The following is a 21,790-nucleotide window of genomic DNA, read 5'->3' as shown; positions in this document are numbered from 1 at the left end:
TTATAGTGATAAGTGTATTAAGTTAAATTCATTATTTCATTATTATAAATATTTATATAAGTAAAAACTTAGTATAAATAAATTATTATTTTTAACTTTCTTCTTTTTTAAATTTTTATAACAGAATTTAAAATCAGTTTAAGATTTATTTAATTATTATAAATCTGACTATTTCTCAGTCTTTTTAAAGCAGTTTAATTATTAGAAAATATTTATATTTCTTTTAAACTAGTTTATCTTTTATAAGATTTTATTTTAATAAGTTTGAAAGCTTTTACTATTATAAATAATTCATTATTAAAAACTTCAGATTTACTTTCTAAATTTTATAAATCTTAGATAAAATTAATATTATCTTTAGTATAAGTAATACCTGTATCTAGACTGTTTTTCCTATAAATCTATGAGATTTTTGCGGTGAGTAAAGCTTACTTTTTTTTTTTTTTTTTTAATATTTGAACATCTCTATAATACTGTGATAATATATATTAATTGATTTCATATTTTTTAGCAGTCTCAGTGTAATTAGAGATTAATTGTATGTTCAAATCATCAATTGCTGCTTGTATAATTGTTTCATGGTGCATGTTGTGAGTGTTTGAAGATGGATGACAAATGGAAGATTGAGCGGGCGTTGGTGCCGTTGGGTGGTTGATCATGTTAAGGCCCTGGTTGCATCACGATGAAAAACAGGACAAGCGTCGGGTGTTGCCATAGACAACCGATGTTTATCCGAAGGAACAACTTCCCCACTCCAATTTCTCGAGCGCTGACGGACCATGGTTTGAAACTCGCGCGATTTGCAACGGATATCTAAGTTATTTAATGTTTTATTATTAATCCCCCAGGTGTCTTTACCCACTCAGACTGCCCTTTGTTGACCGAATTGCGGGCCCTCTCTGCCAGTGCTGGACCGCAGATTACGGTGGGATCGCAGTTGCCGTCCCGTAAGTCATTCAAAAATAACTGTGAGCCAGCTTGCAAACGAAAGGAGAGAGCTCCGTCCGCGGCTTCAAGGGTGTTTTAACGTTCCCGAGGGTAAACAATGAGATATGGCCGATGAAGGAGCTTTGGCCAATGGCTACCAGATGCTCGAGGAGCTCGGGAGTGAGTTAAGTCCAGAATACAACCGCCATTTAATGCGTTTTGGAATCCTAATGTTTCTTCTGTTTTCCCCCAGGTGGAAGTTTTGGAACGGTATACAAAGCCATCGAAAAGGACACTGGAGAAATTGTGGCGATAAAGCATGTATGATCCCCCGTGGAGTTGACAGCATGTCGAATTTAATGTCTGATGGATGGTTTCTAATGCACGTTTGTTTGGAACTTAGATTGATCTCGAATCTAGCGAAGATGATATCCAGGAAATCCAACAGGAGATTGCGGTGCTGGCAACCTGCGCAAGCCCTTACGTCACACAGTACAGGACAAGCTTTCTTAAGGGCTACAAATTATGGATTGTGATGGAGTACTTGGGTGGTGGATCTTGTTTGGATCTGGTAATATGCGCCCTGCGATTTCGCGCCAAAAGTCTTTTACGAGAGGTTAACACTTGCACCACAGCTTAAACCTGGAGTGTTTAATGAAGCGCATATTGCAATTATCTGCCATCAACTGTTACTGGGCCTGGATTACCTACATCAAGAGGGGAAAATACATCGAGATGTCAAAGCTGCCAATGTCCTTCTCTCACAAACTGGAAAGGTTAAACTGGCAGATTTTGGTGTTGCAGCCCAACTCACAAATATTAAATCGCAACGCAATACCTTTGTCGGTACACCATTTTGGATGGCTCCAGAAGTTATCCAACAGGCGGGATACGATTTCAAAGCGGATATTTGGTCATTGGGTATTACCGCAATGGAGATGGCTAACGGGGAGCCACCAAACGCTAGCACGCACCCAATGAAGGTTCTTTTCTTAATTCCGAAGGCGCCAGCTCCAAGGCTAGAAGGCAGCAACTACAGCCAAAATTTCAAGGATTTCATCGCTCAATGCCTTATGAAGGACCCAGATCGGCGAGCAACGGCTAAAGAACTATTACGGCACAAGTTTATCCGGAGTGCTGGTAAAACTGAGGCATTGCAGGAGCTAATTCAACGCAGGCAAGAGTGGGAGGCAAGCAAAGGCTTGTCAGATAGTGTAAAATATTATGAGGAATCTATGTACGGACTCTATCTGGACATTGAAAATTTTGAAAGAGAAGTTGCTAATTGGGATATAGGGCGACGATTGATCACAAGGAAGATGAAGATGGGTGGGTGTTCGATACATTGAAACCTGGTACCGTAGCTATTTCGAACAACACACAAAAAAGAATGAAGATATCCGGACCACCAATAGAAGAGATCGATTCGGAGGAGGAACCCTTGGAGATGCTAAAAAGGATGGAACTTACAGACGTGTCAAACCTGCCGAATTCAAATAAGCCGGTGGCCAATTCCACCGTCAGGCGTTCCGCACTGTCAACAGAACGATCTCCGTCCGTGAAACGACCGAATACCAAAAGGAAATCAAGTGGGGTAAAACGACCACTTGGGTTAAACCTCAGCTTTGGAAATAGCCCGTCAACAGTTAGACAATTCCGTCGCGTATCCGACAAACAGATAGAAATGCCGAACGAGTCCACGGGGTATCCTCCTGGAATGGACGAGAACTGCGCACCTAAGACGTTATTTTCGGAAGCAAACAGCAAAGAGGCTATACTTGGCCGGAGAGTATATAATAAATCTATTGGACTTTCCTGCCAGGAGGTGCTTTCGACGACGTGGGATCAGGAAAAGCGAGAGGCCATATCTCGACTCGCGGAAGCTTGGAGTGACCTGGAAATGATTGACCCAGAGGGTCTTTACCATATTATGAAGTCGACTTGCGACAAATTGCAAGCGTGAGTTTTATTATATGTCCCGTCTGAACTTACTTGCCCTTTTACTAACTTATCATTTCTATTCTTTTCTCTCTAGCGACCCCAAACTTTCCACTATGCTCCCCAAGCAGACTGCCGCGGAGCCTCCAGCAAAGCCAAAGCTCGTTCTTGCTCAGAACAACCCACATCTCAAGAGCCATCGGCGGCGACAATCCGAGCAGATATATTCCGACGATCATTGGCAAGGAGCAGGCCTAAATCTACCAGGACAGCAAGTTCTTGGAATGGAACATACCAAGCAACTTGCGGATGTCCTTTATGATCGATGGACAGCAGGACTTCGCAACCGATGGCGAGCTGTATAATGTTCATTTGATTTGTGTATGATGTGTAGAGGGTTGGTTTATCTTTTTGGTGTAATTGGTTTTTCCCTCCCAGTTCCCTCCAGCATACCGGTTGCTAGAAAATAGAGGGTCTATAATTTGGTAGACAGTATTGTTTTGGTGCGTGTAATATGCCTTCTTTTCTACTTGATCTACTTTTGACTTTTTCACTTTTATTTCTGGCTTTTGTACCACTGTCCCGTGTTTTTCCTTGAAAAGAAGAGGCAAATTTTCCGGCGCCAATCTTTCTGTTGTTCATACGACATTTCATCAGTTCATATTTGTTCCTCCTCCCTTTTTCACTTCAGTCATAATGCAAGCGCGCGGGAAGCCCAACGCATGGAACCAGCGAATGGGCGCTCGTGCGTATTATTTTCTCCTTCTTCGTCTTTTCCTACTTGATCTATGTATGGATGAGAAGGAGTGGCGCCTGATTTGAATGATCCATGTATAATAGATATTTAACGAAGCTGCTTCCTAGGAGCTTTGTTCAAGTTGTGTTTACGTAGATTAGAATATATTGTGAAATCCAAACAACTATACCATAGCTAACTATATAGAGTGTGTGTTAAGCGCGGCAGAGAGTCGAAAGGTAAAATAAAGGTGGGCAACGAGATGTAGTATTTTGAGATGCGCATCCAGCAGGCCAACCCAGCATAATTAACAATTTGTTCAATGAATGTTCCTGTGTGTCAAGGTAACAATGATCATTGTTGCACCTCATCGAACGAAGCATATGAAGGCTATTCCTGCGAATGGTCCTCGGCTCTCATTCTTTTGCTATCACCCCTTCACCTTAAATTGAAGGGGAATTCGCTGTCTGCTTCTCGCCGAGTTAAGATGTCTCGAATTGCAGTTTTCAAAGTTTTCGATTCCAGCTTGGGGTAAAGGCAGCACAGTGGGATGCGATCGTTCATGTTCACCAAGATAAGAAGAGAGGTGCGGGAGGGTTGTCGATATCGTACATCTGGCCTCCATAAATGGGCCATCTCCAGCAAGTCTCCGAAATCTTCTCTGCGACGGTCCACGTCTGCCAGAGATAGTTTAGATATAATAATTTATAGTGGTACTTAAGTTAAATAAATATTTTATACTAGTATTATAATAAGTATAATTGATGTGTATCTATATAATAAATATTACATGAAATTAAGCTTTTACGTTGAAAAACATTGAAATATCACTATAGACTGCTTTAAATGGCACTCTCAGGCGTGGTTGTCAGATTTAGTCGCCCTTTATGCTAAATATTAATCCTCGGCGATAACCTTAGCAATTCGGAGATCATACACCATGCGTGTGTCTGAATTGCCACGTCCTTTGAGGGTAGACCCGTTTGGAACCGCTCTTTATAGAACGAACCAGCAACAATGGCTGGGCGGCTTTGATGAATACCAGGAAAGAAACGTTGTAGTGAGCATCAGACCCAGAGAAAGAGAGGCAGATATAAATAGGGGGTCCATCTATCTAGGTATCCATTGTTGTTGAATGCACAGGTGTGTTGCAGATGCATGTGTGTTTTGTGTGTATATAGACATTATATACAATGTCCGGTGAGTTCCTGCCTACATATTCTATCTCAGAGAGGATTCTAGTGTGATTCATTATTGAAATCTCATTGATCTTGAATACTGATTTTGAGTTTTATGTGCATGTCTTTAGCACCCATTTTCATCACATTGTTTCCTCTGCTGGTGGTATGTTCGTGATAAAGGCTCATGGAAGCGAGAGTGGCGTATTTTTCAAGCGTATCAATTCTCCCATACGAGTGGAACAGTTCTGTAAAAAATATTACAACAAATTGGAGTACTAGAATGTTCTTAGGTTCAGTGCCATTCATCGTGAACACCGGGAATTGGAAGATTGGACTTCTCCTTAGGTATGATTATCAATCTTTATGGCGAGCCAAACAAATGTTCAGCATGGGAAACTGAATGAATGAATTTGATCAAAAAATGGTTTGAGATAGGAGACGAAAAAAAAAGGTATAAGTGAAACGTCGAGGGAGCACGGGGTATTTATGTTAACTCTCCCTCTATGGAAAGAATAGGACTATGATTGCTAGAGAAAAGGTACCAGTCAAGGAGTACAATCATTGCACAATCACTGCGCCTACTGCGTACAACTCTAAGATTCAGAGAAGTAAGCATTTAGAGGTATAATAAAGGCATGGTGCTACGAGGGCTCTAGGCAAGCTGAAAGCACTTAGTCTCCACATCATCTGTAGGGGCATTCTGAATATTCACGGGTGCTATAAGGCGACTGTTAGGAAATACCTCAGGTATTTCCTCGTTGATATTCGTGTTGTATAATTGAGAAAGTTACCACGTACGTTTAAAATAGTCTTGAACCGCACGATTGTAGTCCGGAGCGTGGTTACAAGCCGGCAAGGCGCAACAAGATCCATGATAAAGGTGTATGTATAATTCAATTGTGTATTATCAACAGTAGCTTTGGAACGTAGCGAGAACGAATAGGAAAGGGGCATGATTGGGTTATACCGAAGGGAATGAAGCTCCGTAAATAGTTTTAACTGGAACAACGTCCCCGGAAACGATAAGATTATATCGGGACTATAGTTTGAAATACCGAAAGGCCTTCCCATCCTTCACCATGCTAGTCCCTTTGTTTGAGATGAAGATAAAAACTCGCAGCCCTATACACATCTGAAATAGTGGGAGCATTCAACATCCGGAAAATTTACAAAAAGCAAATATCCCGTCGGTTTTGGCAGAGCCCATGGCTGACTATGAACCTATTCACGCCTAGCCCTAAACTCCAACATAGGCCCATACCTCGTCACCAGGAAATAGTCCTCCAGCTGATACTCATCAGGCCTCCGTCTCCCTTCATGTTCATGGTCCGGGTTACTAGCACCCAAAGTTTCGCTCGTCTGTGAGACGCGTAGATCATAAGAAAACAGCAACCGCGCAAGGGCATGGTTAAGTTCGAGATACGCAAGTCGTTTCCCTGCGCATCCTCGTGGACCGAGACCGAACGTTGTGAAGGCAGATCGAGCGATAGCGACCTTACTCTCGGAGCTAATATCACCATCCGCGACGTTCGGGTCGACGATCCAACGCTCCGGTAGATAGGAAAAGGGGTCTGGATAGTACTCTTCGTTATGGTTTATGGTGTACGGAGGCGTGTTGACGACAGTGCCGGCGGAGAAGTTGTGTTTGTCAATTTTGAGGCCTCCCGGGAGAACTTGGCGGGGTAGGTGAGATGGGACAACGGGCGAGAGTCGCATACCTTCGTCGAGACATGCCCGGAGATAAGGGAGGTTGTTGAGCGTTTTTGCTTGAATTTCATCCAGGGAAGAGAATGTGGAACGAATGATGGATGTCAGTTTGTCGAGCGCTTCGGGGTTGCGGGAGAGGTGGAACATTATGGCAGAAATGGCAATGGAGGTAGTATCTGAACCTGCAGCAATGAGAAGAGAGCTCTCAGAACAAAGTTCCTCCGTTGTGAACCCCTTTCCTGTCTGGGGATCCCTGGCATTTAGGAGAAAATGTGCCAGATCTTTTCTACTCGGTTTGGAATCATCTGTTTCGGCTGTAATACGTTGTTTCATTTGAGAGGCGGCATATTTATTGTATCTCAAGTTGTCGCGAGCCATTTGACCGCCAATTACATTCATTATGGGAGAGCCAAGAAAGAGTCTCACAAAGGGTGCCAAAGGTGATAGGCCAATCTAGAAAGGGGAAGTTCCATATTAGCTGATGGAAGAATTCATCTCCGGCAAGAAAAGTAGGACTATAACATCACCAGGCAAGAGGGAGAACATACGAGATAAACCATCTTCGTTGCATTCAGTATAAGTGGGGGAACAAATCGATGCTCACCACTGTCCATGCAGTGAAATTTCTTCCCAAACGTGAGGTCACCTATGATATCGTAGCTCAAATATGTGGCCCACTCGGCCATATTCTTGGGGGAGGACCAGTCGCCTGGTTCCGAAATACCTTCGGCGAGATGTGTACACCATGCCTGGATATTTTCTACAATCATATGTTCGACTGATTTCAGTGCAGTCTCTGAGAGAGCAATGTCCAAGACACGGCGATGAAATGCATGCTTTTGGCGGTCAAGGATGGTTTGAGTCATCGGCGTGCCAATTGCCCCCTCGACCGTGAGATACCAGTCTGATTTACGAACATTGGAAAGCCGTGACCCATGTATGGCTTTGAAACCAGTGACTGAATTTATCGAGATAGTGTTAGGTCCGATCCGGACAATTGGACCTTCACGATGGTTAGTCTGTTTCTAACATAACCCGAAAGCACAGGAGCAATGTATAACCTCAAGGAGCAGAAGCATCGTTCACCATATTTTTGATGGGCTTTCCATTCCTGTAAGTGACGGTTCCCACTGGATGCGCTGAACAGAGTAGGCCAGTCCGATAATTTACAGAAGAAGGGACCCGGGTACTTGGCGAGGGGATGGAGTGTAAGCCGATAGATAGCGGTGATGGAAGACTGTTTTCGTGCCCACGTATGAATTAGGAGATATTCAATCTTCATCTGAGTGCTCGGGATATTAATTCTCACATAGCAGAAAATGACCCCCAGCACCAGGCCGAACGTCCCCAACAGCCAGTTTACCCCTCCTTGAGGAGCGAAGGAAAGTAGCATCTCCATGGCAATCGGCTTTTACGAGGGCGAAAACCCCTTGTCTTGGATTATCCAGAGAAGGTCGGCGCCCTTCATGAGCATAGGCACCATCAGAGCAGTTTGCAGAGGCAGGGAAGCCTGTTTGAGATGGAGGTTGCAGGTGTTGTTCGCAGAGGATCCCCATCATTTTCACACAGAGAAGGGGTGTCACGGGGGAAGAAGAAACATTTTTCTTTTTTCCCGAGGTTCACCAATAAGGACCCTATGGCTGCTGTGATGTTGTAAATCAACACCCTGGTTTCCCTACAGCCAGCCATAATTAGTATTGTTGAACCCTTCAAGCGAGAAACAATAGCCTTGGACTAGAGGCCCAAGCAACGCTGTTGGCTTGTGTAAACGGCATGTTCAGAGAAGCGACCAGGAAATGGCATGTGTCCTTCTGGGAGTTGGATACATAGTACCGAAGATGTAGGCTACTCTACTGGGGCAAAAGAGCTCAATCACCACCAGCGCACTGCTGGTAGAAGGGCCGATCAACCCGGGACGCCCAACACCCCCCCTCGGACCAGCTAGTTATTTATCTGAGTATTAAATACTTCAGTTCTCACTCTGAATAATAGACGCCTTCGTCTCCTTTCTCCATGGAGAAAGGGGCGCATCCATCCCCTACACGGACCGAGTCAGGTAGCAACGAGAGCACGGTACTAACTATAGTGGCACCTTTGCAGCCATGAGTCAGTGCCACCATGCACATCATCTAGAACAGGTAGGAAGCATGTATCAATGTTCTTCTCACATGGAACCAGAGAGGCGGCTGCAAAACATACACTATTCTTCAAGTGCCGAGCGCAGAGTCAGGTAGCGGACACGCAGGGAACATATATGGCCGTATAGAGCTGGAAATCCAAAAACCACACCCTGGCGCGTGAGGGTTTGAAATCGATCTCCGGCGCCGATCCGGCCCTGATAAGATAGCGACCAACCAATATCCATTCGATGGTCAGTTTGATATAGTGCAGACAAGTCTAGTTGGAGCTTAGGACGATCATCAATGATCTCGTAATCACGCTTTTTCTAAACCGAGAGGGTAGGATTCCGTGGGTATGATATGACGCATACCTGAGAGACGGCGGGGAACATTGGCGGGTATTCCTGTTCCCCCGCGGCGTGGTGGTAACCCTTTCTGCCTATTTCTGGAGACCGAGGCATACCGAACGGACCAGCTGTTCCTAGGTTTCAGCCTTTTTGAAAAAATCAAGAAAAAGAAGAGCATTGAAATCGAACTCATCACTCACTACATTACATACGCAGCCTAGTTACAGGACAACAGAATTGTCAAAGGAAAAAAATAAAAAAATAAATGACGTCGTTCAAAATCGAGCGCCTCACATCCCCCGCCGACGCCCCAGTAATCGGCAAGATCAAAACCGACGCCTTCGAAACTAGCACACTCTCCCGCTACTCGTTTGTATGGGAAGGCGGCGGCAAAGCCATTGTCGAGAAATGGTATACAGATCGCGAGGAACAGGATCTACAAGACCCGAACCAAATCACCATCGTTTCCGTTCCTGTCGCCGAGAGCACTGCTCTCCATAACGGGGATGACCGTGCCAGCGCCGGATACCCGGACAATAGCCACGACAGAAACAGTCATCATAACAATCGCAATGCTACGGGCAACACTCACGTCCGGACAGTAGCCGCCTGGGCGCGGTTTGCAACTCCGCATCCTAAGCCGAAGGATGCTGGTGGCTCACAGGTGGAACCGGAGTATAAGAAGAAGAAGCAATATCTCATGGACAACCCGCCGCCGGGAGCCCATCCGGAGTTATTCACTGAGCTTCTACGGCAGATGGTAGCTGGGCGGAAGAAGTATTTAGATGAAGAAAAGGATTACGGTATGTAGAAAATAGCGTATATATATACATATGCAGATGCGGGATTCTAACGCAAGACACCTCAAACCACCACACCAGTGCTTGAACTCATAGCCACGAGTCCCGCGTTTGAGCGCCAGGGTCACGCTTCTCGGCTGCTGAAGTGGGGTATCGAGAAGGCGGACGCCGAGAACGCGAGAATCTTCCTTGAAGCCACGCCGGCGGGGATGCCACTGTATGAGCGGTTGGGATGGCGGACAGTGGACACTATCCGAATAAAGCTGGCGGACTATGGTATTGACGCTGAAGGGGATGGGGGTGGGTATGCACTACTGCATATTATGATTAGAGATCCGCAGGGGAAGACAGCATCGGATATGAAGATTTGATCTTATGGTAAATATGATAGACTTGTAGACCTATAGATAAGATAGTGGCTCAATATATATGTATATATATATATATTGGAGATCAAACTCGACAGGCTCCCTCTCAGGCTGAGAGATTTCCGTCATCCCAGAAGGATGTCTGATGATGGTGTGCTTGGAAAAGTATATGACTGGATTGGCAATAATAGAGTTGTTTATATAGACAATATTTCGGATAGCCAACAAGCACGACGGCAACACAGAATCAAAAAACTGAGTTTTATCTCTTCCTAGCTACCTCTCAACCATAGACCACATGCGCGAAGTTCATGGCTGGTGGACCTTTTATGGGCTAAACACGCTGTCCACTGCCATATAGGCGTTCGAGATATCAAACAAGCCTATTATTCCTTTATGTCTCAAAATTACTAGAAGCATTTGAAAACTCCTCCACGACTAGGAGGATTCTGATGACGATTTGTATCATGGGGTTTGTCTACAGCAGGCGAGAAGAATAAAAATTCGATCTCATCGAACATTGCATAGGTAGAGATCCCGTCCCCCCGTAACCCGTGTTCCTAGAGCTGTCAAAGACAAGCCTGAGCGACGGGATACTTGTCACCCAAATGGACAGCACTCAGCAATACATTTAAGCTCCCTTGAAAATTTCCATTGAGGCCTGCGAGAAGGCAGATATTGCACGTTTTGACATGCTTGGCCCTATAATTTCGCTCCCTCATATTCCGCCGGACACTAGAGTAGCTGGGGGGCAAGTTTGCTGTACAGAGTACGAAATGTGAATGAAAAGGGGACGTAGGTGCAAATACGGCATGTTCCATGTCTGACGCCATTCTTGGTGATATTTGTGATCCATTTAGACAGAGTGCGCGATATTTCCCTTCCAGGGTGAAGGTATGATATACTAGTAGCCTTTGAAGGCTGGACATGCTTCGCCAAATTGCCAAATTGCCAACTGTGCCGATACTTTTGATCAATTCGAGAGCTCTGATCGTGGTGGTAGTATTAGAAGACTCTGTACTCTGTACAAAGAGAGTTGAAGACAGATCTAGATAATCGATAACGGTTCCCCGGATGATTCTTCTTTAAATAGATTAGGGTTTGTCACGTGTTTTGTTTCAACGGATGCGGCGCTAGACCCGAAGCGGCCGAGTTGGCCCGTGTCACGGGACTTAGCGGGTCTTCCTCATTCGTCGCTTTTGCCTCCTGAGCTCCTGAAGATCAATCAAACAATCTCCTTTTCTTTATGAACCCTGAGTGTTATTATTATTATCACCACGAGCTGACGGCCTGTTTTTGTTTTGTTTATTCGTCCTTCTTTGTATTGTTTGATGTGATTTTGGTCCAGGGGTAATGGCATTCTTTGGTTATTCTTACGCTCTATACCTATATACTTTTTGATTTTTAGCAATCCGGGGAACCAAACATGGACGAGGCCTCGACCGCTCCAGCTCCAGCCCACCAACCATCCCAACCTCCGGATGACGGACATGGACATTCGCCTTCCCTCGAAACTGCACGACAGGCAAAGAGATCGTCTCTCCCTGCACGTCCTAATGTTGCTTCTCGTCACTCAAAACGCCTCACTTTAAATTTCCCAATTACAGTTTCGCCGTCGATTGGCCTCTCCCAAACACAATCGGACCAATTCTCCCCTGCCTCGAGTGTAATGAGCCCGGCGACCCAGAATTCCCTCATTCCCTCCCCTAGACGTTCATCTATCTCCACGCCAGCACTGCTCTTGGATACAAATAATAATGGCTATGACTTTCTTACTGCTTTGGCCGCCCAGGAGCGGAAAGTCCTTGAACTTAGAGAAGAACTCCAGAAGGCAGAGGCGGAGCTGGTGACGCTCAAACGCCAATGGGCTCTGGCGGAGAAAGACAGAAAGAGAATCGAGATACAGCATCACGCAGAACCCCTCAAGCCGCTAAAACATCCCGAACCCAATACTCCGGATGGTTCAAATGCTTCCCAGACCGATGAGGCCACGACGGTTGCGAACCAGACCCATGCGAGGAGCCGTGAGCTAGATAGGAGACACGGCTACAGGAACTCACAGTCCTCATCCCCGGGAGACCCTCCGTCCCCCGCAGTATCAGCGAAAGGTAGGACGGTTTTCCGGGGCTCCAAACACACCAGGACGCTTTCATTGCTATCCGGTAATATGAACAATGCGGAATTGAAACACTCGTTTCCTCAGCCAAAAGATGTAGACGGACAAACTCAAACTGCGAGTTCTCGACCATCGAGATATCCGAGATCTGCGACATTACCCTCTGTTGATCGCAGTGATGGTATAAAACCCGCGAATGCACGCTGCGCCGCCCCTGCCACAGCAGAACAAAAAGCCCAGTGGCGCCGCACTTTGCCACCAATCGCTCAAGACGTGACCGCAGAGGTACTTATGAAAACAGGTCGACAAATGGCCTCGGATTTCAGAGAGGGCCTGTGGACGTTCATTGAAGACATCAGACAGGCTACAGTTGGAGAGGAGGGAATCAACGGCACGGAGTCCCGGTCTACCGCACACGCCGTGCAGTCTGGCCAGCGGGGAACTTCAAAGAGGGATGACGGATCGGTAGCCTTGACAAGGACGGGAAGATCCACAACCCCGCGGGGCAGAGTGACAAATGCAAATTCAACATCCGGTAATGATTCAACGTCAAAAGCTCAAGAGATATCATTTTGGAGTGAATTCGGCATTGATACTCCTGACCAGAGGACAACAAAGTCCCCCCAAGACGCCGAAAACCCCAGCTGCCCCAGCAGAGGCAAACAACAGCCCCAGCAGGGGCAAGATCCAGAAGACTCGAACCTTCTGGACGCAGATGAGAATTGGGATATGTGGGATACCCCCAGCCAATCGAAGGCTTCGCACACCCCGTCTTCCAGCAGCTCAACGTTCCATTCTAACCGAGACCACTCTCCATCCACCGATGCCAGCAGTCCGAGCACTAGCTCAAGGTCAGTCAATTAAAACCTCGAGTCCTGTCTAACTACGTGGAGATTTTGCTTTCCACCCCTTCCTTGTTTGATAGCAAATCTAACAATCTAATAGTTTCACGAACCACACATCGCCGACCACTAAGGACGAGCAAAGCGCAGACTCCAACAAGACTATATCAGACAGCATCCCGTGGCCCGCGCTCAGCAGATTGCACCCGTCCAAGCTTACGCGGACGGCATCCCACCTAATGGCGGAGTGGGAGCGAAGCCTCACTCCCCCAGAAGAGCGACAACAACAACAACAACAAGCAACTGAAACCAACGGGGTTAGCATCAGGGGCGCGAAGGAAGACTAATGGTTAATGGTTAACGTGTCTCTTATGTCTATTTGACTTTTTTTTGGTTCTTTTTTCATTGTTTGCTCTTTCCTATGTCACCCCTTTAATGAAATAACCTGCCCATATTCCGCCGCGGTTTACACCTTGTACAGAACTTGTATATAAAAAAAAGACTCCACGCGCACGAACCACAAACCCAAGCCATCCGATGTTACTTGTTAACCTTCTTTCTATGAATATTTTTATAAACTACCCACGAGGCCCTTTACTTTACACGAATCAGGCAACACAATGAAGGAAATGGAGAAAAGAAGGAGGGAGATGCCTAATTTTCTCTGTCCATGTAGATATATACACGGGTCGCCTTCTATCTAACGTGGTCCATTCATTTATTTTCTATCTGTGATATCTTCTTACTTTTTTTCTACTTTCTACTTTCACCATTACTTTCCCCAAAAGTTTCCCAGTTTCATCTTCGATTCCCTCCCACCCTTACTTCCTTGATTTCGGTGGCGCGTTGAGCTTTGCCTAGATTCTATGTGTATATTGGTTCATGTACAGTGAGCTTGATGTTGGACAAAGTTGGTACATGAGTTTGGGGAGGTATTTGTTTCCCTTCTGTATATATATTTATGGGAAGTATTTTACCCGGAGCTTTTATTTAATGATGATGATAGATTGTCACTTTCTTGCCCTATCCTATGCTGCCGTAAATAGCACGTGACATTTCGTCATATGCCCGTCCACTCCGCCGTAATCCCCGAAGGCTTGGCATCAATACTTTTTATTTTTTCCTCGGCGGCTCGACCAAGCAACCTGGACGAGCAGCTCGAGGTAAATATTACTTACTATTCTTACCTGCGCCTGGGTCTGGATAACGGAGAGAAGGCAATTAATTATACAGCCAGCTGTATATCTCTCTCTTGTAATCTTTCTCTACTCTCCTAATCTATCTGCCTATCTTATAATATCCTATTCCTCGTTACTCACATACCATACAGAATCGAAAAAAAAAAAAAAAACCAAAAAACCAAAACCCGGACAACCATTCTCAAAGTACCCGGCAAAGATAGGATACCGGATACCCCAGCGAAAACGGCCGGAGGATAGGATCTGCTAAACACCCCAGTCCGATCGGGGGTAGCAAACACAAAATACAATATACATAATCATAATCACAATCACGCACGATGAGTTTCCCAGGCTTCGGCGGGGGTAGCTCCGCGGCCGCGTCGACGGTGGCGGCGGGAATGGGGATTGGAGGAGCCAGTACGGCGGGGATGAGTGGCCAGGAAGCCGCGATGGTGAAGACGGTGAGTGTGATCTTGCCCTTTTCTTTTCTTCTTTCGTTATTTCGACATGGGATATCTTTATGTGGATAGATGTATATATATATGGAGGACCGCTAGCTAACTAAACTGATTATGATACGCAATAGATCCAAGCGGCAATGGAATCCTGCCCCGTCAAATCCGTCATGGCGGGCGGCATGGGCTTCGCGCTCGGCGGTGCTTTTGGTTTATTCATGAGCAGTGTACGTTATTCCATAGTCCATACCACACCACACCACATGATACCCCATATTCCATCCTCCCTCCCCTCCCCCCCCCCCCCCCCTATCCATACCATAATAAACAACACCCACTAACCAAAACCCCAGATGTCCTACGACACCCCCCTAACCCCGCAAGGCCGCGAACTCTCCACACTGCCCGTCCGCGAACAACTCCGGCGTGGCTTCAAAGACATGGGCAGCCGCTCCTACAGCTCCGCGAGAAACTTTGCCGTCGTCGGCGCCATCTTCAGCGGGACGGAGTGCTGCATTGAAGGGCTGCGAGCGAAGAACGATCTGGCGAACGGGGTTGCGGCGGGTTGTATTACCGGCGGGGTGCTGGGGGCGAAGGCGGGGCCGCAGGCGGCAATGCTGGGGTGTGCTGGGTTTGCAGCGTTTAGTGCGGCGATTGATGCGTGGATGAGGCAGCCGTCGGATTAGATTGGGGGAGGTTTCTCCTGATATGGTCCTTTCTTTTTTTACTGGCGTTGTGTTTTGGGGGGGTTATATACGTTAAGCTTTGCTTTCTTGCTTAATGTTTTATCTAGAGGGTTGTTTTGGGTGCATTTACGGGCGTTCCTTTTGATTTTTGATTTTTTTTTTGATTTTTATTTTTTACCTCTTTTCTTCAATTCTTGGGATTATCGTCGCCTCGTTACTCTGAAAGATTGGGTAACTTGGAAGGGTTGGAGTGATTCTGATACCAACACTGTGGGATCGGCCGTCTCGTCTGGCGGAGATAAGAGAAGAATCCCGACTCATTTATGGATGGATATACGGAGAGATGGGGATGGAGGGTGCACGCTAGCTTGTATTTCTAGGAGAATGTGTGTATGAATGTATGTAACATGTACGATAGAAGAGTTGATGATTAGGAAATAAAAAAGGAGACAGAATAGTGTATATTTTTTCGTAGGCTGATTGACACATCCTGCCCAAGCAAAGCTGCAAGCTGCTTGTGGCTTTCAATATATATCCTAGTTCTGAATACAAAACGCCGAATTTCTCCCGCCCATCCAGCGTGTCGCATCAGACCATGATATGATGGATACAATCTGTCCTGGTGAGGGGAAAATAGGATCTGCCGTCCATAACCGCGAGCGGCGCCGGGGGAGAGAGATATAGAGACAGACATATGGACGGAAGAGACACACCCGCCATCGTCGCCGAAAAACACAACAACAGTCACCGTGCAATTACGAGAGAACCCCCCTTGCAGCCTGTATATTGTGTGCTTCAGCCTGGACATTGCGTGGTTGATCTGAAAGGAGTTATTATTACTCGGATAGATAAAGTTAGTATTTAACTGCCTTTCGGCCGAGCCCGAGCCCGAGCTTATTTTTGTGATTTTCCCCAAGTCAATCCTCCGCCTTTTGCCACCTGGTTGGGTGAGTTGGGATATCAACAACGTTTTATTTTTTATTTTGTTATCAAAGAAAGAAATTGTATTGGGGAAAGGGGAATATAGGAACAAAGAAAGGAAGAAAAAGATATTATTATTATTATTATTCGACGATGATCTCTGTAAGTGTTTCCCTGCTGTGTACAACATATGTACTGCGAACGGCTGCAAAATCATCATTCTTCCATCTTCAGCCCTATCCTATCCTATCCTATCCTATCCTATCGGGCCCGGCATCGTCTAACTAACGCCCTTCTAGACGCGCAATCCGCTGCCCGAGAAGCCCCTGAACCGTGAAGCTCCCCTGCGTGAGCTGGTGTCTAGGTAAGGCCCCGTCCATTTATTTATCAGCATTGCCGTCGTCTCCTTCTTGGTGGTTCCCCTGCTAGCCCCGATTGCGTGCTTTGTGTGGCGCATCACCTCAACCCAAGCTGCGACAAACCTGCCTATCACCATACATCTACATACATCCACATAACCTCTTACATGCGACAATCCACCCAGCTAACATATATTGCACCACTCAGCTTCCTCACCCCGGCCCCAGATGCCTACAACCGCAACCACAGCGCCATCCCAGACCTCGACGCGGCCACCCATGTCGTCTCCGTCGGTGGGGACGTCGCCAACCCTCTCCGCCTATCCATAGACCAGCTGCGCCATGACTTCCCCCAGCATGAGGTGCTGGCGGCTCTGCAGTGCGCCGGGAACCGTCGCCATACCATGCGCACCAAGCTCAAGGAGGTGGTGGGGCTGGACTGGATGGATGGCGCCATTATGAACTGCGCCTGGAGGGGTCCTAGGTTGCGCGATGTGCTGCTCAAGGCTGGCGTGAAGGGATATACGACCAATAGTGATGATGTTGCTGAGAATACGAAGGGAATGACTAATGGCGCCGTTACCCGGCTTAAGGGGCTCAACGGCCATTTTTGTAGTCAGAAGCTGCCCGAGATGTATGTTTCCTTTACCTGCGATCAACTGCAGTGTGAAGATGACAGCTACTATGGCGCCAGCATTGAGCTATGGAGAGCCATGGCCTTGGATAGGGAGGTGATTCTAGCCCTGGAGGTAAGGAAATTCATTTCCACATATTATCATAACTAAAATTTTATAGACAAACTAACAATCCACAACTCCCAGATGAACGGCGAACCCCTTCAACCCGCCTACGGCTACCCCGTCCGCGTCGTTGCCCCCGGCGTCGCCGGCGCCCGCTGGGTAAAATGGCTCGACACCATCTCCGTCGGCCCCCACGAATCCCCCAACTTCTACCAGCAGCACGACTACAAGATCCTGCCCCCAGAAGCCACCACCTGGGAAATCGCCGAGTCCTACTGGCCCAAGGTGCCCGCCATGCAATGCATGCCCGTCAACTCCGTCGTCGCGGTCCCCGGTGACGACGAGACCGTCCGCCGCCCGCCCTCGGGCAAGCTAGAGGTGAAAGGCTTTGCTGTCCCGCACGGCGCTGAGGGCCCCGTGACGCGTGTTGAGGTTTCAGCCGACGGCGGGAAGACGTGGGTTGATGCTGAGCTAAATCATGGCGCGGAGAGTTTTAATAAGGGAGGAAGTAAGTGGGCGTGGGTGTTGTGGAGGGCGGAGGTGCCGGTGGAGAAGGGGCGGGATTTGACGATCTACAGTCGCGCGACGGATGCGGGTGGGAATACACAGCAGCAGACATCGCCGTGGAATTTGCGCGGGGTAGGATATTGTGGGTATGGGGCGTCGTGGAATGTCTCTGTGGTTTGAGCGTGTTCTGTTCCTTATCTTTTCTTTCTTTCTTTCTTTCTTTTCTTTCTCTCTTTCTTTCTTCTCTTTATGGTTGTTGCTTGGAGTTTGTCGGATGCCCCTTTGCGCGTGCTTCTGGGTTTTCTTATTGATTACCCTGCCTCTCCTGCTCCTGTCCTTCCTTGTTCTGTTCCGTTTGTGATGACCAATGACCCCAGCCCGTGCCGTGCCAACTTTTTGCGCTCCCTTTTAGCCTTTCACGTTCTTTTTCACCTCATATTTCTATTCTATATTTATGGCTGTTCAACTACCTCCTCACCCCAGACTTCTTGCCCACTCTCCACTCAGTGATGAAAAAAAAAAAAGAAAAAAAAAAAAAGTTGACTGAGCCGGCTCCCTATCAAACTACTCATGTCTCTCAGTCTTGTCCCTGTCCTAATCTTCCACTCCCCTGTCCCCATATCTTCCCTTGGCTTCTTAATACACACTCTTCCCGAAATATACAATGTCTGCCTCTCTCTCTGTCTGTTTACTTTCATAGAGAGAAAACCTGCTCCTTGTGAACGGCTATACCTCGTTACTTTACATGATAAAGACTAGATGAGCTTGCTTTGCTTTACTTCTAGACATTCATCAGCCTGTTGATTTGTTCAGGCTCTATTATTCAATTCCCTCTCCCGCAGCCAGCACACTCGTTCAAGTGGCATCGTACCATATATTCACATGCGAGTTTTTCGATTGATTCTTAATGTTGTTCCCCGTTTGCAGGGACTCGGAAATCCACGTCCTAGCTAAGTTGCCGTGGAAATCTAGGACCATTAACTTCATCTTAACTATTCAGGAATTACCAAGGTTCTCCCTCCCCATCACCTGGCACATTCCTCGTCGCGAGGCAGTGGATACCAGTCATCTTGCAATCACTGAACCCTGCTGAACTCTCCTCGCTTCCGTGCCCCACCCATATCGATCATCAGGATGGAGATGCAGCTGTGAAGAGGGGGGAACGTCTCTTCAATTCAAATTCTGGCTGGCACTGGTACGTCATCCGGTGAGGTGACTGAGATGTCTGTATAGATTGAATGGGCTGGGATGGGCGTTCTTTTCCAACGAGCGAGATTGTAAGGGCGTTTTATATACGTTGAAATCGGCAACCTGCTTCTATGAGACCGGTTAAAAAATAAGCGTTTACGTGATATCACTATGCGAGGGAAACTTGCTACCACCATCTACGTGTCAGAGACTAATCCGTCTATCCTTAGGTAGCCTTCCATCATATAACGGCGGATCTTAGAATGATCAAGCTTGTTACCTCTGTTAGCACGATCTTCGCAGCGTAATTGCAGAATCTCGCAGCCTTCCCGGTAGGTTTCGGGCCATATCCAGTACTCTAACCGGTCATTTCGCCAACAGCTCGCCAGCTATCATGCCTTTCAAGCACCCATTCGCAGCGCTCCCCTTCGGCAAGTTAACATGTATCAGATCCTATTTGCAAACGACCTCCATGCCAGAGAGTTGCCTCGTGTCAACATTTATGAAAAGATACGATGAAATCGCGTGAACGTCTACAGCGTATCAACAATGTTCTTCGCACTGCCAATTTCAATATCGATCAGCAACTCGCCTTTAACAGTCTCACATGACTCACTGGTGGTGTCGGCTTTTATCGTGGGCCACCAGGAACTGGCACCACTTATTGGATTATTTTCCAGTCTCTTCTTCCGTTAATCGGTGCAAAGTAGTATCTCATACTTCGCAGAAGATAAATCTCCTGCACACTATTAAAACTGGTGACACTCCCATTATCCGCTATTTCTAAGAAGGGCTAGACACCTGGCTCGCCGACGTCTAGCCCCTCAAGAACCTGGAGACTGCGGGGTATTTTCAACGAGTTAGGGAAACCGGATCATCGGGGTATCACATAGATGTGTCTAGTTCTCGATTGGGGCCTGTGTTTGGATTGGGATTGGTTTCTTCTGAACCTGAATCTTCACCTTCTGATGCTTTTGCTGCTGCTGCTCCTCTTTCTGAGGGAGAAGCTTGTTCCCCACCAAAAACTTCCCTCACGAAAACCATCAAGTCCTCGTTACTGCTTCAGCGAATGGCCCTGTCAATGATGCTGCCATTCACTGTTACAATTCTACCGCTCTGTTCCAACGAGAGACTGTCATGGACTTTGTATACGCCAAGATCGTCACCGTTTACCATCACACCACTTACGCGAGACAAACCTACCATGCGTTCCACCACCTCTGTTCGAGAACCCAGACAACTATGGGCCGCTGATTTTGATCAAACGTGGGAAATGGAACAGCGTGCTGAGACGGGTATAATATCTATCGAAGATGGGACGGGTGTCTATCGTGACTCAACTTTGTATATACTTGCGGTATTTAACTGTCTGGATACATATTATCTGCTGGAGCTCTCGCAAAGACCCCCTTGATATTCTTTGTTTTACCCAGCTTACTTTTAATTTTTGTCTTTTGACCACCCATAATCAACGGGGGAGGTATGCCTGCCTCGACTGCGTACAGAGGACTGGAGACTTCTGAAGACCTATACCAATCCCTCCGAGACGGTCTCTTCCCGAGGATTGGGTGGGCGAGGCTCAAGCAATCTTGCAGCCTTTCTAAAGAAGAACTAGAAGTATGGTTAGCTGGAAGCAAGATCACGCTAGGACCTTATCACCGGCCGAGTTAAGACTCAATTTTGATAAACTTTTATATCCGTATCGATACCTAGACGGAGTCTCTCTTGATAACCTGCCATGCACGGATCTTATAGTTCATAAGGCCAATTTCCCACCGAGGGAAAACACCTACAAAAAGCGGCTATTAACAATCGTCCGTTTCACTGAAAAATACTCCTGCTATAGCCAAAGACCCCAAACTCCCACAATAATCCACACTTTTCGGGGGTTATGTGTATCCGGTTCCCCTAGCTTCTGAATCTCGACATTCTTGCGCGGGTTAGCCTATTTCTAAAGGGAGGGCTGTCTGAGTGATCCCATCCCGTCACTGTTCACTGTCACCATGTCTTCAGGTATCATTTCGGGGTGTCAGCCAGGTCCCTCAGAAGGCGGAGTGGACGTCTCACCAATCTAATGTCCTCTAGCCACTTCCCCTGATATTCTTTATTTTATCAGCGGGCCCGACTTCTTGACCCAGGTCATCAAATAATTGGTAGCATTAAGTCAACAGAATGGGCAGTGTCGTATGTACATGTACATGTACTCCTGTCAAATCGAAAATTTACAGCTGTTTGCACTTGAGACCGGCCATGATCATAGGCGGGGTGTCCCTGAGCGTCAATCATATATCCTTCCTTGGGTCCTGTGGAATGCACAGGCGACAACCTCCACCCAAATCAGCAACGAAATGATCTATAATAATGCAAGAGGATCCACCGCAGAGAACGCAGAGAACACGCGGAGCGAAGGTGGTCAACTGGGGCCTGACGCATAAGGACGTGACAACTGTAAAGAGGATATTTGGAGAGCTTTCAAAGTTGGCAGCATAATGATAAGATACACGACCCACGTCGGATGGCCTCCAAAAAACCGTCCGCCTCAACGACTTCTAGGTACTCGTGGCTACGCAGCTGAAATTAGTAGTACAACGTTCGTTACCCCGAGAGGCCCCGCAACTTCAATAGTGCTTTCTCAACTGCTAACCGATGCCTTAAGGTTGAAATTCCCACC

At 46.9% G+C, this 21,790-nt stretch overlaps 8 protein-coding genes across 9 annotated transcripts; 6 read left to right on the top strand and 2 right to left on the bottom strand.

Annotated features, from left to right (window-relative positions):
- Positions 1 to 721: 721 nt before the first annotated feature.
- BDBG_01545 (STE/STE20/YSK protein kinase) lies at positions 722 to 4,295 on the top strand. The gene is made up of 6 exons (XM_002628591.2): positions 722 to 1,107; positions 1,181 to 1,248; positions 1,331 to 1,498; positions 1,563 to 2,164; positions 2,224 to 2,886; positions 2,963 to 4,295. Exons 1-6 carry the CDS (start codon positions 1,053 to 1,055, stop codon positions 3,228 to 3,230), a joined length of 1,824 nt encoding a protein of 607 aa, XP_002628637.1. The 5' UTR covers positions 722 to 1,052; the 3' UTR covers positions 3,231 to 4,295.
- A 1,708-nt stretch (positions 4,296 to 6,003) lies between these two features.
- Positions 6,004 to 7,888, bottom strand: BDBG_01543 (benzoate 4-monooxygenase cytochrome P450; the record flags this gene model as incomplete). Its single annotated transcript, XM_002628589.2, has 4 exons — positions 6,004 to 6,942; positions 7,038 to 7,492; positions 7,576 to 7,726; positions 7,799 to 7,888. 4 exons carry the CDS (start codon positions 7,886 to 7,888, stop codon positions 6,004 to 6,006), a joined length of 1,635 nt encoding a protein of 544 aa, XP_002628635.1.
- Positions 7,889 to 9,221: 1,333 nt separating this feature from the next.
- On the top strand, positions 9,222 to 10,127 carry BDBG_01542 (uncharacterized protein; the record flags this gene model as incomplete). Its single annotated transcript, XM_002628588.2, has 2 exons — positions 9,222 to 9,759; positions 9,838 to 10,127. The coding sequence occupies 2 exons, from the start codon at positions 9,222 to 9,224 to the stop codon at positions 10,125 to 10,127; spliced, it is 828 nt and encodes a 275-aa protein (XP_002628634.1).
- Positions 10,128 to 10,693: 566 nt separating this feature from the next.
- BDBG_16411 (uncharacterized protein) lies at positions 10,694 to 11,053 on the bottom strand (the record flags this gene model as incomplete). The annotated part of the gene is made up of 1 exon (XM_031724371.1): positions 10,694 to 11,053. The coding sequence occupies one exon, from the start codon at positions 11,051 to 11,053 to the stop codon at positions 10,694 to 10,696; it is 360 nt and encodes a 119-aa protein (XP_031576542.1).
- A 312-nt stretch (positions 11,054 to 11,365) lies between these two features.
- BDBG_01541 lies at positions 11,366 to 14,120 on the top strand. 2 transcript variants are annotated; one of them, XM_031720379.1, is made up of 3 exons: positions 11,366 to 12,775; positions 12,847 to 13,091; positions 13,186 to 14,120. In XM_031720379.1, exons 1-2 carry the CDS (start codon positions 11,551 to 11,553, stop codon positions 12,957 to 12,959), a joined length of 1,338 nt encoding a protein of 445 aa, XP_031576541.1. In that variant the 5' UTR covers positions 11,366 to 11,550; the 3' UTR covers positions 12,960 to 13,091; positions 13,186 to 14,120. The 2 variants fall into 2 exon arrangements, with proteins under 2 accessions (XP_031576541.1, XP_031576540.1); XM_031720378.1 differs by having other exon boundaries at positions 11,366 to 13,091.
- A 92-nt stretch (positions 14,121 to 14,212) lies between these two features.
- On the top strand, positions 14,213 to 15,970 carry BDBG_01540 (mitochondrial import inner membrane translocase subunit tim22). The gene is made up of 3 exons (XM_002628586.2): positions 14,213 to 14,724; positions 14,850 to 14,945; positions 15,072 to 15,970. Exons 1-3 carry the CDS (start codon positions 14,602 to 14,604, stop codon positions 15,402 to 15,404), a joined length of 552 nt encoding a protein of 183 aa, XP_002628632.1. The 5' UTR covers positions 14,213 to 14,601; the 3' UTR covers positions 15,405 to 15,970.
- Positions 15,971 to 16,125: 155 nt separating this feature from the next.
- BDBG_01539 (sulfite oxidase) lies at positions 16,126 to 18,469 on the top strand. Its single transcript, XM_002628585.2, has 5 exons — positions 16,126 to 16,257; positions 16,322 to 16,487; positions 16,625 to 16,689; positions 16,893 to 17,433; positions 17,506 to 18,469. The coding sequence occupies exons 2-5, from the start codon at positions 16,479 to 16,481 to the stop codon at positions 18,109 to 18,111; spliced, it is 1,221 nt and encodes a 406-aa protein (XP_002628631.1). The 5' UTR covers positions 16,126 to 16,257; positions 16,322 to 16,478; the 3' UTR covers positions 18,112 to 18,469.
- Positions 18,470 to 21,291: 2,822 nt separating this feature from the next.
- On the top strand, positions 21,292 to 21,554 carry BDBG_16410 (uncharacterized protein; the record flags this gene model as incomplete). The annotated part of the gene is made up of 2 exons (XM_031724370.1): positions 21,292 to 21,303; positions 21,348 to 21,554. 2 exons carry the CDS (start codon positions 21,292 to 21,294, stop codon positions 21,552 to 21,554), a joined length of 219 nt encoding a protein of 72 aa, XP_031576539.1.
- Positions 21,555 to 21,790: the final 236 nt, after the last annotated feature.

The sequence above is a fragment of the Blastomyces gilchristii genome, assembly GCF_000003855.2.
Source record: "Blastomyces gilchristii SLH14081 genomic scaffold supercont1.2, whole genome shotgun sequence".
In the NCBI taxonomy this organism is placed as follows: Eukaryota; Fungi; Ascomycota; class Eurotiomycetes; order Onygenales; family Ajellomycetaceae; genus Blastomyces; species Blastomyces gilchristii.
Note: the sequence above shows the minus strand (reverse complement) of the source record. Positions and strands in the feature narration are given on the sequence as shown.